The 15,548-nt window shown below is 35.4% G+C and overlaps 1 protein-coding gene across 1 annotated transcript in view; it reads right to left on the minus strand.

Annotated features, from left to right (window-relative positions):
- The window catches only part of crfb1 (cytokine receptor family member b1), a 14,000-nt gene extending 1,473 nt beyond the window's left edge, over positions 1-12,527 (minus strand). The window contains exons 1-9 of the mRNA XM_048192656.1: positions 12,377-12,527; positions 11,991-12,075; positions 11,116-11,208; positions 7,671-7,791; positions 6,377-6,540; positions 6,080-6,240; positions 4,801-4,960; positions 2,107-2,231; positions 458-631 (exon numbers count right to left, since the gene is read on the minus strand). Coding sequence (XP_048048613.1) covers positions 458-631; positions 2,107-2,231; positions 4,801-4,960; positions 6,080-6,240; positions 6,377-6,540; positions 7,671-7,791; positions 11,116-11,167 — 957 coding nt within the window. The 5' untranslated portion in view covers positions 11,168-11,208; positions 11,991-12,075; positions 12,377-12,527. The remainder of the gene's footprint in view (positions 1-457; positions 632-2,106; positions 2,232-4,800; positions 4,961-6,079; positions 6,241-6,376; positions 6,541-7,670; positions 7,792-11,115; positions 11,209-11,990; positions 12,076-12,376) is intronic.
- Positions 12,528-15,548: the final 3,021 nt, after the last annotated feature.

Raw genomic sequence — 15,548 nt, forward strand, 5'->3', positions numbered from 1 at the left:
AAAAAAAACGAACAAAATTATAATAAAATGCCATTATAAAGCTTGGATGTGTCAGGATATTTAATAATATAACTCGGATTGTTCATCAGAAAGAAGAAAGTCATATACACCTAGGATGGCTTGAGGGTGAGTAAATCATGTGGTAATATTCATTTTAAAGTGAACTAATCCTTTAAAATCACATGTTTTCAAACTTTTAAAAACTCTGAACAAATCATGTTAATTCAATAGACTTCAGAAATGAAAGAAAAATTCATTTATAGTGGCGAGCTACCCAAGTGATCAGCATCAGGACTATATATATTTACACACATCCCATCACAAAGCTTTAAAACAAATATACATGTTATTCTAAATGAATAAAATAGCAATTAAGACATTAAGGAATGAAGTTCACAGTTGTTAAATTCATATCGTATTTTTTGATTAATTGGATTTTTATTTAAAAGAAACAGACCTTGTTGACATAGTTTTCCTCATGTTGCTGGTTTTCTGAATCTTCCTCCACATTCAGTAGGTTGTTTCTGGTGGGATACTTTTTAGATGGACTATTTGACTGAGCCTCAGTTGATGACACTCTCTCATATATTGTCTGTTCAGGAATCAGATACTGGGCTTGAACCATGTTACTCTAAATGAGAAGAAACAGCAAAACAGAAAGAGTTGAACAGTCATTATTTGTGGCAGGAGGATACATGAGACAAACTCACGGCTCTTGCTCCAACTCTACTAGTCAAAGGTTTGGACACACTTGAACGATTCACACTTGTATGATTCTCGTTATATACACTTTTGCTCAAATATTAGCACAGTTTATGCTAAATACATTGCTATGTTCTAAGTAACTTAAATAAGCACAAATGTCAGGGCATGTCAAAACTCTCCAGGGTAAAAAACAAACAAAAAAACAGCTCAGACTCCGGAGGGGACTTATCCCCGCTATTATCATGAATCTGAATGCTTAACTTGACAACTGTGATGGTGTGATGGATATAAGTGTTGAGTAATCTTATTATCTTGATAACCTACTTGCCTTCATGTTGTTTTTTTACAAAAGAGGCACTGAAGTGTTGAGATCAGCAAGAAACACAGGGCCCTATTTTAATGATCTGAGCGCAGGTCTCAAGTGCAGGTGCACTTAGGGTGTGTCCGAATCTACTTTTGCTAGTTTAACGATGGAAAAAATGGTCGGTGCACATGGTCCAAAAGAGTTGTACCTACTCTCTTAATGAGTCATGGGTGTGTTTCTGGCGTAATGTGGAATAAACCAATCAGAGTCTCACCTTCCATTCCCTTTAAAATGCAGTTGTGCTTGCACCATGGCGGATTCGCTATTTACATGGCAGAATTTGCAAGCGGAAAGACTGAATGCTTCATCAGAGAGGAATCCTTTCTTGTTTGTGTGCTGCTGTGTGTAACAAGCGTTATGCGCCCGCCTATAGGAGCATATTACTAAGGCACCCTTTAAATAAAAAAAATACTGAGCCATTGACTTTAGACTAGGTTTTAGTTGGTCAGTGGTGCAGTCGTTTTCAGTAACCTCAAAATAGCAACACGCCAACAATGTGCCTGAACACACCTTGTTTTCAGACCAGTAGGCTGAAACTAGCAAAAAACACGCATCATGCCTGGCGTTGCATTGCACCGGGTGTATGATAGGGCCCTACGTGTCACTTCTGAGCAAGGGACAGTTAATGGGCCTTCAACCAGCCTGGGGCAAGTTTCCCAAAAGCATCATTAGCAAACTATGGTGGCAAGCTCCATCGTTACCAACACAGTTCATCAATTCAGTGTTTCACAAAGCCACAGTTTCAACAAACATTCACTAACAGCACTGCAAAGTTGTGTTCTTGGAACTGCAGCTCTCGACTTGTGGTTAGAAGGTTCAGTTCACTTGGTTATTAATAATATTGATTTTATACAACAGTTCAATAGCAGTATTATTGATGTGACTGCACTGACATGATTGGATGAGAACCAAACATAACCAGTTCTTAAAACAAAAGTACTTTAAGGTAAGAAAAACTAATGATTTAAATGAAAATGTATAAAAACTTCCTGATGAAATGTAGAAAATTTTGCATTTGAATGCAGACAGGATCTTACCAGGGATGCAGGAAGAGGGGTCTTCAGCTTACATAGAGACCCAGTGTAAAGCAGACTCAACGCCAACACCAGCACACATAAACCTGACACTGCTGCTCCCAGTGACCAACTCATTAAATATAACGCTGCAGAGAGACAAAGATACAAAACAAATCTAATTTAGTCATTTGAGCAGATGCTTGCAATGTAATGTGACTTTTACAAAAACATGCATACTGTAGCTCTACTGTATTTTGGACTGATTGTTCTTCTGGATAAGAGTCCACAGCGGCCCATAGAACCATATGATAAAAATTTGGCACACTTATTGGAGTGCGTCTCAACAGATCGGCGTTTTGGTGTTTCTCATTGAAACCATATAACCAGGGGTGCACATGAGTGGTGTACAGGTCTGTATGCGTAGTAAAAATAAATGATGCACACCAGAAAACCTGGAGGGAAGTGCTTTTGAGTACCAACATTTTTGGGGACTGGTTCACAGGGATACGTTTACTTACTGGAGCAGGATTTTTCTCCATCTCTGGTAAGATAAAAGGAAGTGTGTTCTTTAATTATTAGGTGTGCAACGGATTGCAGTTATTCTGTGATCCGTACGGATGAGGTCCAACAGTTCAGCACACGCTGCACGCATTCGTGGATTAACTGCTATCATAGACCATTAACCATCATAGAGTGAAAGTTTATCATTTGGACGTGCCAATTAACACATTCAAATGATTTTAAAAGCGGAACAAGAGGCAAAAATCGGGACTCATGAGCTGTTATCTGTGCCACAACTGAATTGTGGGTATAAATCACTATAAAGAAGACAGTGAGGAGAGCAGTGTGTGAGTACCAAGCAACATTATTTCTTGTTTTTTTAATACTATAGTGAGCTGTTCAGTGTTACAAATCCAATTCATGAGCTCGACAAGTGAATTTCTACTCCGAATTTCTAATCCATATGTAGAACACTTAGTCATCAACAAATGTCATGACATCTCGCTTCTAAAAACTATCAATTTACATTATTGAGCTTTGCAACTTGCATTTTTATATTAAAACACACATGCACAGCAGAACTGATTATTAGGGCTACACGATTAATCAAAATTAAACTCAACTCGCGATTTGTCAGTGTGATTCTGAAATCTCAACGGCTGTTAGTGAAGAGTGTCTGTGATCAGTAGTAAATGCCGCTCCATCTCTGAAAGCACTGTGAGTTGGAGTCACTTATAACAGGCAATTATGAAGAAGCAACATGCATCAAACATCTTGCCAAATTTGTAATGCGAAGCATAAACCTGTTGTCCAACAAAAGACAATGCTTAAAAGTTTTTACTCAATATTGTCAGTGGAGTGTTTGAAATTTCCTTTTGTGAGAATGAGGCAGACAATATATAATTATATAGTATTCTATATAGTGATGAATGCTGTCGTTTAACATTGCATTAAAATGCAGTTGTGCGTTTACTGTCTTCATGTTTAATCAAAGCATTTAGGGAAGAAATTAGGGATTTCTTGGAACATCATTATATTACTTCTCTGATGCATATTTGGAGTTTCTGCATGAGACGTGCTCTGGCTTCCAGTATGAAGGAAACAAACGTGTGTTTAGCACTCAGTAATGCTCACTCCATCCCATTTTGGGTAAAAAAAAAAAAGGAATAATAACACTTTTCCCTAAAGAAATTTATATGATAATCAATATGTTTTTATGTACAGGAGTTTTTTTCCCATTTCCTTTTTTTCCCATTTCCTATTAAATACATGGACTCCTCCTGTTAACTCCTTACAAAAATATTTTATAATAATTTCTTAAACCTTTCTACTGATTTATAGTCATAGGTTGCCTGCATGTTAACAGGTAATCCTGTAGTTTTTAGTAAAAAATTAGTTCTCTGTAAAATAAAAAATATTATTTTTTATCTTATTATTATATTATGTATATTTTAATAATGAAAATATTATTGCAATAGTAATATTTCTTATTTAGATTTTTTTTCCCCAAATCGTGCATCCCTACTGATAATACACCTTTTCTCTTTTCAAATCCCTCATGGTTCTTTCTAATTCTTTTGCCGTAATCCATCACACTCTTGGAAGATGACACTTTCTTTTGGAAAGTTGTGGAATCACCATAGTGATTATTGTAGATCTCTTCATTTACATTTTTACTAATAATAATCAATTTAATGATATCTGTAATTACACTGACAACTCAATTTCACTTGTAGAGAATTTTAAAATTATTACTAGTTCCCATTTTATTCTCATTAGAGTAAAGATGATCCCTACAGAAAACACTTTGAGAGATTATTTGTAACTTTAATTTGATATCCCTCAATGTAATTCTGAATGGTCAAAAGTGAATTATTACTAGTCATAATTGTAATTACAGAGATCTACTTCAAATTGAATTACACTACATCAATTGAATTGAACTACATGTTATTTTTAGACATCTGAAATATATGATAAACATGAACTCTTCATTAGAGAGCCTTTAAATTAGACTTTTTACTAATAAGAACTCAACAGTAGATCTAAAAAAATGTGTCAATGGAGATAAATGAAATACTCAATATACTATTATTTCATATATCTCCATTGACAATTTTTTAAGATCTACTGTTGAGTTCTTATTAGTAAAAAGTCTAATCTTTGTCAGCTGACCTAATTCCTTAGCAAAACTGTTAAAAGGTATTCCCTTACCTCCTCTGGGCTCCTCTTTACTGGTGTATTCACACTGCCAATCAGAAGGTCGAGTGTTGGTGTTGGAGCTGGTTTGGGGAAGAACTCTTACACAGTACTGATCACCAGGCTGAAGATTCTGCAGGACATGCTGGTTACTCGATACAGAGATACGGCTGACCTAGGTTTAACAAGACAACAGTAAAAGACTTGAGAAATTCAGCTGATGTGACTTTACAAATATAGTTTTAAACACAATCAACAAGTGCGAGCATTCATTTATCAACAGTCATTAAATTATAAAAAAAATAAATCTAGATTTAAAGATATTACAAAATAATCTAACAATTTAATAATTCAACAGTTTAAGTAAGAGTAATCTTTATTCTTTACAAAGTGATCTCAACCAGCCTAGAGCTCATAATTGGGTGAATCTCACAAAACCTGTAAAACAGTAAAATAATTTCTAAATAAATAAACGCTGGATCAAACACAGTGATTAGGAGGTGCGGTGATCGATGCTGACTGTACAACCATAACTTTCCCTGGAACACAACATCAATAAAAGAGAGTTTTGTCACCTGACCTATCTGAAGGATTCATGAGAGACTGAATCTGTTGTAGAGCCACTTTCTTTATTATCAACCAAAGTAAAATGAAAATCTGAAAAAAACTGAAAATGTGATGTTTATCTGCTTACCCAGAGCATCCAAGATGTAGGTGACTTTGTTTCTTCAGTAGATCACAAATGATGATTTTTAACTCCAGCCGTTGCCGTCTGACGGCTGTATAATGTGTGTCAATGGGAACTCCATCTATAAGAGTCAAAAAAACATGCACGGACAAATCCAAATTAAACCCCGCGGCTCGTGACGACACATTGATGGCGGTTTCTCGCACAAACCGATCGTTTCGTGTCTTAGGACATCAATGTGTCGTCACGAGCCGCGGGGTTTAATTTGGATTTGTCCGTGCATGTTTTTTGACTCTTATAGATGGAGTTCCCATTGACACACATTATACAGCCGTCAGACGGCAACGGCTGGAGTTAAAAATCATCATTTGTGTTCTACTGAAGAAACAAAGTCACCTACATCTTGGATGCCCTGGGAGTAAGCAGATAAACATCACATTTTCAGTTTTGGGTGAACTATCCCTTTAACAAAAAGAAAACTAACCAGTAACTAACATCTATTAGTTGGACAACATGAATAGATAAAAAAATAAAGATGGATAAATGCAAGTGACTGAGTTGGACATTGACTTGGCAGATTCACCTGCTGAACCCACAGGAACTCACCTCAGTCTGTCCAGCTTTCTTCCAACTTATGTTGAAGGTCATAGAATTATGAAACTGACGCATTTGTTCTGTTATCTTTGGTCCCTCAATGGGTAGAGAGATGGTGATGTTCAGACAGTCTCCACAGCCAGACAGAGATATAACGGGTGGACCTATGATTGCTGAACAAAGAAAAATCAAAGCCATTTTAAAAGACTAACAACTCTAGATCTCGACAGACATGTACAGGAAAACTGAAACGGAAAATATGACTCACATCACACCTTACATCACTGGCATCCCCCAGAAAGTACTTACTGTCTTCATATGGTGTAATACTTTTATTAACTTCTGATGACACTGTGTTGTCAAGCGATGCCCAAACATAGAAAGTGCAAGATGTATAGATGTCCTTCAATGATTTAGAGACATCTACGGTTGTATTTCTGATGTTCAGCCGCACTGTTGACTTTCCCTTGCATCTATAAAAATAATGAAATCAGTCTATTTAAAGATAGTAAAAATAGGACAAAATGTAAGAAAATGCACTGGGAAAAACCACCTTGGATTTGTGTGATACTGACAAAAGTTTAAAAGGACAGTTGTCTTTTACAGTAACATTTTAGTTACAGTGGGATCAGGAAGTGTTCACATCTTTAGAAATGCCTGAGTGTGTAAGTGATAGTTTGTATTTCTCCTCTAGAGGCCGCTCTCGTACTGTGTAATGACAGCGGACCCTTCTTAGCTGCTCCAGCAACAGACACGACACAAAAAAAGTTTTTTTTTGTGCTAAAACTGATCAATCAGTTGACTTCTAATCATGACACTAAATGCAAGATCTGAAACTCTCCAAGGACGCTTCAAATTTGGCTTTAACCAAGTTGCAACCCCTGATAGTAATATTGCCACTAAGGCTGCACAATACATTGAAATAAAATCGATATCGTGATATGCTTTACTACAATGCTGTGCTTTACAACGATACCAAACTTGTGCTGAGGGAAGCACCAGTCATTGAGAAGCGATCAGAGAAAAACTGCATTTTTGGTCAAAGGAAAGGTACTAGCCTCAGAAAACGCCAAATAAAGATACTTTTAGATGTTTAATTGTTATTTGGAGCATTGGGATCACTAGACGAGGGCTTAATAAACTCATTTTTGTGAAAACCTAAATTTCAACCCAAATTGACATTTTTGACTTGTTTTGCCTGTAGTCCGAAATTCATGTTATATATAGCATTATAAATGTATTTTAATGTATTCATTATGCACCTTATAATGCATTTTATGGTCACATGAATAACTGTAACCCTAGTTATAATACATTATAACACTTATCTATTCACTGAACAGAGCTTTAGAAAATATAACGCATTAAAACATGAAAAACAACCAATTTTAGATTTAACAAGGAATTTGCAAACAATAAAATGCATTTTAACTTTGGTTATAATTTATTATTGAAAATATAAAATGCATTACAATGTACATTATGAATACCTTTATGATGCATTACACATCAAGGCTTAAAATAAAGAGTTACCCAGATGTTTCACTTACTTCTTGTCTGAACTGTTTCCAGACTTGACTTATTGTTCGTTGAGAAGACTCACCTTTTTCTAAAATTGAACACCGTCCGTGGAGGAGAATTTATCCCAGGACTCCACTGTAAGATGTGCCTGAAGTTGTGAGACACTATTGTGACGTTGGCGGGAGCAGGGATTGTGTGGAGCGCTAGAAGGAGAAAACCATAATGAAACATGAAATCACAAATAATCAATGTGCATCTTTTACTTTTAGTCAAACTAAGCAGGAACATGGTCACAAATAAAATAGTTCATATAATTCAAAAAACAAAACAGGAAAAGAAATGGTGGGAAATGAGCAGATTTTATAGTTGTAATTCCTCATTTCATTCACCAACCTTGTGAATTTTGTTAGATATAATTTTTGATCATGTGGTTTAATTCTCAAGAAAATACATTTTGTTTTAAAGATATTTGCAGTGTGTTTGTGTTTCAAACACAGTATTAGCTTATTATGTAAAAATATATATAAATATTAAATAGTTATCAAGAATATTACTCTGGTCAGTTCAATATCATTATAGGTACATGTGCTAACAATAAAAAAGAAGTAAATATATTAGTTCCCAGATTCAGTGTTTTAAGTCCCCAAACCTAAGTACCCATGGCCAGTTGCATAAGCTGCTTAGACTAGTCCTCAAAGTTAAAATCAGAAGTCTAATTGTTTTCTTAAAGGTGCCTTAGAACCAGTTTTAACAAGAAGTAATATAAGTCTAAGGTGTCCCCTGAATGTGTCTGTGAAGTTTCAGCTTAAAATACCCCATAGATTTTTTTTTATTAATTTTTTTAACTGCCTATTTTGGGGCATCATTATATATGTGCCGATTCAGTGCGCCGCCCCTTTAAATCTCGCGCTCCCCGCCCCTGAGCTCTCTACTCTATATACATTGCATAAACAAAGTTCACACAGCTAATATAACCCTCAAATGGATCTTTACAAAGTGTTCGTCATGCATACTGGATGCATGCGTCGGATCATGTGATTATAGTATTTATTAGGGATGCACCGAATATTCGGCCACCGAAAAAAAAGACTTTTATCACCGAAACAATACGACCGAAATGTTGTGATGACGCAAACAGAAACCACGAGATCAGCTCCTCTGATGCATCTGTAGCGGACGTTATTCCTTTAATCGCAGCACTAAAGCGTCTCCTAATCAAAGTGGTTGAGACGGACCACGGAGTGAAAACAATGAAAAGTACACTCTTAGAGTCTGTCAGCACACGTTTCACTGATATCTATTCAGATCCTCTGCACTTCGTCGCGACTGTACTTGATCTGCGTTATAAAGACCATTACTTTGATGCGGAAATAAAGCAGCGCGCACGAGAAATGATCCAGGCCGCGATGGATGCGGAGAACCCGCGTGGAGACAGAGACGGAGCAGCGCCCAGCGCAGAAGAACGAGATCAGAGCGCAGAAAAAAAGACTTGTTTCTCTGCACCAGATGAGGGCCATGCACCCTCGTTGTCTGATACGTTCAGTGAAATCCTGCAAGAAATATTTACTAAAATGTTTAACTTGACCCCACTCATGTGTACATTAAATAATAATGTACAGGACATTAGGCTATTATTTAATGTACACATGAGTGAGGTCAAGTTAAACATTTTAGTTTGAATTTTATTTTATACTGTGCATTGTTGCAATGTGCTAAATAAATATTTGCATAATTTGTAATTGATTTATTCTTTGAAACTTTAATATTAATTTATGCAATTGCAATGCCTTGATTTTAGTAAAGTTAGTACACAGTCATAGCCATAAATGCAGTGGTACTAATAATTGGCATAATTTCTTTCTGTGTTTCGGTTTTCGGCCTTGGTTTCCTCTTTTTCGGTTTTCGGTTTCGGCCAATAATTTTCATTTCGGTGCATCCCTAGTATTTATTTGGATGTTTACATTTGATTCTGAATGAGTTTGATAGTGCTCCGTGGCTAAAGCTAACATTACACACTGTTGGAGAGATTTATAAAGAATGAAGTTGTGTTTATGAATTATACAGACTGCAAGTGTTTAAAAATGAAAATAGCGACGGCTCTTGTCTCCGTGAATACAGTAAGAAACGATGGTAACTTTAACCACATTTAACAGTACATTAGCAACATGCTAACGAAACATTTAGAAAGACAATTTACAAATATCACTAAAAATATCATGATATCATGGATCATGTCAGTTATTATTGCTCCATCTGCCATTTTTCGCTATTGTCCTTGCTTGCTTACCTAGTCTGATGATTCAGCTGTGCACAGATCCAGACGTTAATACTGGCTTGTCTAATGCCTTGAACATGGGCTGGCATATGCAAATATTGGGGGCGTACATATTAATGATCCCGACTGTTACGTAACAGTCAGTGTTATGTTGAGATTCGCCTGTTCTTCGGAGGTCTTTTAAACAAATGAGATTTATATAAGAAGGAGGAAACAATGGTGTTTGAGACTCACTGTATGTCATTTCCATGCACTGAACTCTTGTTATTCAACTATGCCAAGATAAATTCAATTTTTCATTCGATGGCACCTTTAAAGACTGATTCTAACTTTTTAAGCCTAAAAAAGGTAAGACCATAAAGAGACATATGAAAATAAATGTATTGCTATTTTCCATTTGATTAGGGCACAAATAATACACTTTCTGATTTGATTTGATTTGATTTAAACAAAACTTCTTATGTTTCTATCCCCCAGTTGCCCCTTTGGGGGTATAAATTCAGAAACTGAATGCTTTTTACAACATTTCTTATAAATTTTATTCTGTCATAACTTAAAGTAAACATTCTTTGTAAAATTATGTTAAACATTACCTATTATGAATATATTAGCCTATGGTATCATATTTAATATGCAAACTTAAAGGGCCTATCAACATGAACAAAATGTTGATGAAAATCCTGTTGCACACGATATACTTCAAGCCCTCTTTCCTCTGATTGACAGTTCATACCATTTTTTAATCAAGTAAAGCCTTTTTTGCTCTGAAATCTTTTATAGTTTTTATAAAGTAAATTTAAGATGAACATTTACTGGACTGAAGCAACTTGAGTTTGCTTGTTTATTCATACACCATGTTTAATCTTTAAAAAAAAATATTATTATTATTTATTTATTTACATTTTTCATGTTAAATGTAAATGTCAAACATGACACAACAGGCTTATTTTTCCATCTCTCAATTATCATTGAATTGCATATATGAGCCATAAGAGCCTGATGTATGAAATATGATACTCAACGATGCAGATCTATACACACACACGTTTGCATGTGTGTTTTTTGTTGAGTATCATATTTCATACACACACACACTCTTTTGTTGACCTAAAACTGAATTCAGCATAGCTAACAAAAATGATTGGTCTAATTTGAATCAGAAAGTGTCTGTCTGCTCTTGTTGGTCAAATTAGTTCTTGCGGTCCTAACATGGAGGCTCAGTTCATGTTGATTTTCTCAGATCATTCTGTACCTGTGATGTAGAGAGACATGAGGAACAGATGGCCCACGTATGCTGTAGTCATTATGACTGTCAATCATAATTCACGAACGCAGCGACCTCACACTGAAATAAAAACAGAAATGATTAAGATACAGTGGAAGCATTAATACGTTTGATCAGAAAGCGATAACATAAGCAGGGGGCAGTAAAACAAAACTGTTCCTAAATCAGAGTAAAACAGGAACACTTCAGCTGTACTGAACACACATTCAGTGATGGGTCAATGACAAATAAGAGTGACAAAAAAAATCTTGTCAACTTAGAAATATACTCTTTGTGTATGATATGGATTTGGAAAAGTTTAAATGAATGACTAAAAATGGCATGTAGTGTAACAATCAAGTGAAACATTTTCCTTTTTTTTCATGCAGTGTTTCTGAATCCTGGTCCTGTGATCTTTCATGTATAAGTTTACATGTGAATAAAAACCTAAATTAAATCTGATAATCATATGAAGCGATGGAGTCTCTTCAGAAACCTTATTCATATGGATTTATTTTACATCTTTAGGAGTTTTGGGTGAATAAACTTTCAATGGAGGGACAGAAATATCGCTGATTTCATTAAAAACATCTTCATTTGTGTTTCACAGATGAAGGAAAGTCTTACTGGTTTGGAAAGATTTGAGATATTTAAAATACTGCCAGGTAAAAAATAAAAATAAAATGATGTAAATCAAGTGAAACCTGTACCTTTGTGTATTGAAATTAACTTCAGGTTTACATGTTCACTTCACAGCAAAAGAATGATATATAATAAACATTCAGATGATGATCTTACATCAATAAATAACACTGCCCTGATGTCACAAATCTGCCCATTATAAGACAATAAACCAAACTCACATCACATATAAACACCTTTAGCACAATGTGGATGAGGTCTTGATCCAGTCCAGTCAACTCTGAAGTCACTGGTGACTGACCAGACCTGAGGAAAGATGAAAACACAATACATACACTTGAAGAAATGAATGGTTTGAATATGTGGCATGTTGGTATTCTTTTAAGTCATTTGTATGTCATGTAAAATCATGATAAATGTATATCGACATCGTGTACATCATATTAAAGGACCATTATACCATCACCTGACCACATTGCTTTAGAAAAGCTAATATCAGTTTAATAAACGCGTCAAACATAAACACTGAGTTACTGCTCGCGACGGGCTCAACACATGAATCAAAGTCCAGTTGTTCATGAACTCTCGCTAAAGTTCTTCACAGTACCTGTAAACCCATGATCTTCTCTCCTATCCGTTTATCATGTGAGAGAGGACGTTATTCGCGTTTAATACCGCATATATTTTTAGATGAGGGTTCCTGAATCTGTTTCCAAACGTCACTGGCGGACACGCGCTTCAGGCAGCGGCGGGTCACGTGATTTTCACTGAAACACAAACAGCTTCACGAGAAAGGAGGGACTTGTGTGTGTGTGAACAATATAAATATCATATTGGCCTGCAGACTCTAAAGTGTTTTGGCGCTTTTGTTCACTGTTTTAATGTTAAGTTTGCCTCAGATTATGTCGGAATGATGAAGTCAGTGTTATATTATATTCCAGCTGGTTCGAGAGTAGGCGGACACGAGATCACAGGCAGATCTCGCGTGATTTGCGCTCGTTTTTTGTTGCTAATACATTGAATATATGCTAATACATTGAAAATTTCAATTCTGCTACTTTACATGAAAATAATTATGATTATCGAGACACCAAAATGTCAACAATCACATATCCCACACAGATCACATGGTGAGTATTATTATATTCACACATAAAACATAAAAAAATAAAACATTTTACGACAACAGGAACATGCAAACTTCCCAGGTGAAAAATACTATAGTAATTTATAGTAAATACTATAGTGTTTTTGAAACATACTATAGTAAAGTACTTAAATTAATGTGTTGTGATAATTCTGCGGTAACATAACAAATTACTTAATTACCCAATTATACCCAACTATAGGCAGGGGTTAAATTGGGATTTGTTATGTGGGGGGGTCTGTGGTTTATAAATTGACAAGCTAAAATATAACAAGTTGCTATGAACACTAAAATGCTGATCAAAATCATTCTATAGATGCTGGTAGTGTGCAAAGCTACATCTGATGACAATAAAATATGTCTGTAGGCCTGTGCCTTCTCCTTTGTGTCAGTATCAAATATAGGAGTGATGCTACCATTAAAGGAGAGAATATAAATACAAAATACAGTGCTCGACATTAAGCCTTGTTTTGTGCTTGTCCTTTGGACAACTAAAATGGTAATTTACTTGTCAGAGTAAAAAAGTAGCTTGTCTGGGAAAACAAAATAGGATTTTTTGTGTGTGTGTGTTGTAAATATAATTTATTCTGAAACAAGCAACATTCTCATCAGTGTTTTATCAGCAGTGACTTATATAAATCTGCTTATTTATGTTATTTACCCTGGGGGCATTTTATTTACCTTTATAAAGGGCATTTCCACCCAATCTAATTAAATTTATGTTTCATCTTTTATTTCAAATTCTTACATTTGATGAATTAAAATAGACACTATAGGGCTGTTACCAAATTAAATAATTTACACTGAAAAAGAACAACTGCATTCAATAATGTTATGAGATTCTTTAAATATTTTTGAATTTACAAATAATAGATGTTGGTGGGAAATTTATACTTTTAAACATGAAATTAAACCGCCAGTAGATGGCGGCAAGTGACTGTCTTAATGAGGGAGCCACTGAGTCATTTATTCAAACGATTCATTCAAAAGGCTGAATCAAGAATGAAGCAGTTGTTTATGATTGGGCCATTGAATCTTCACTCAGCCGATTCGTTCAAAGCACTGAATCATTGGAAACGTCTGAGCGAAGCTGTGAGATGCGCTGGTTCTGCTTTGCTTGGAACTATTTTTGCTGCTACAATAGAACAAAAACAGGCAATATTGCACATAAAACGTAAGTGATTAATCAAGGTGATATTCAGGAATTCAGCACTTTCGGTCGTGTGATGCTTAAAGGGTTAGTTCAACCAAAAATGAAAATTAGGTCATTAATGACTCACCCTCATGCCGATCCAAACCCGTAAGACCTCCGTTCATCTTCGGAACACAGTTTAAGATATTTTAGAATTTAGTCTGAGAGCTTTTACATTTTACATTTTTACGAGAGCTTTTTACATTTTCAATGTATGTACGGTAGACTGTCCATGTCCAGAAAGGTAATAAAAACATCATAAAAGTAGTCCATGTGACATCAGTGGGTTAGTTAGAAGTTTTTGAAGCATCGAAAATACATTTTGGTCCAAAAATAACAAAAACTACGACTTTATTCAGCATTGTCTTCTCTTCCGGGTCTGTTGTCAATCCGCGTTCACGACTCCGCAGTGACACTGCTGACGTAAAAGAGCAAAAGTAATTAATTTCCCAGCTGTTGAGGAATCACAGGAGATTGCACATTATTTCCTTTTTGATTAATAGTGGACGACCACGAGGAGAGGACTTGTTCAAACAGGTATAATATTTTATAACCACTTAAATTTACCAATTTTCATGTTTAGTTTACGTTTCTCACCATTCATAATAATATTAGTATGTTTCTCAACATTGCATTGAGTTCTAACATTATTTCTTTTCAGATAACGCGACAGACCACCGACAGGATCTCGAGGCCATTTAACTTTGCCACTTGTTAGCTAGCAAATTGAGGTAAGAATGGCATTGTTTATGTTAGTTAGCAGTTTTAAAGGCAAGTTTTCTTATATTTTAGAATGGGGTACATGAACAGGGTAATTTTTGTGATTTGTGTAACTTAATTGTTTAATGAGTTTAGATAAACAAAAATAACGCAGCATCCATATTCCCCTTCTTGGGGCTCACGTTATTTGTGTTGCCAAAGACATTTTTGTCTCCAATATTTTAGTATAACTGCATTGTTCCACAAATCCCTGTTTAAGTGAGCAGCAATCACTAACGCACGCTTCTTTTTCTTTTTCTTTTTTTGAAAGCACAGCTTCGGATGGTCCAATGAATTTACATGAAGTATATCGCAGTTACTCTTGTTTGCAAAGTAAAAGGCAGCGAACATAAATGATCAGATAATCAAGCAAGAAGCGTTTAGCTGAACTTATATTTTCTGCCAGCGTATGACTATGAACTAATTTGCTCATCATATGAGACACGTGTTTGATATGCGCATGCTTCATCTGCAATAGTAAATACCAATTAACTTGCTGCAATTTCACTTTAATGTAAGGTTAACATTTGTAGGGTAACAAATGGAGCTTCTGACAACAGCGGCTCACTGGATTTTCTTTAATATTAACAACGTCATAATTTGCATTTTTCTTGACCAACAGCTTTTCGTCATATTGGTTAAAGTTCAGTATCAAGGCGTGAAGAAATGTGTAAAACTGCA

The sequence above is a fragment of the Megalobrama amblycephala genome, linkage group LG6 (assembly GCF_018812025.1).
Source record: "Megalobrama amblycephala isolate DHTTF-2021 linkage group LG6, ASM1881202v1, whole genome shotgun sequence".
NCBI lineage: Eukaryota > Metazoa > Chordata > Actinopteri > Cypriniformes > Xenocyprididae > Megalobrama > Megalobrama amblycephala.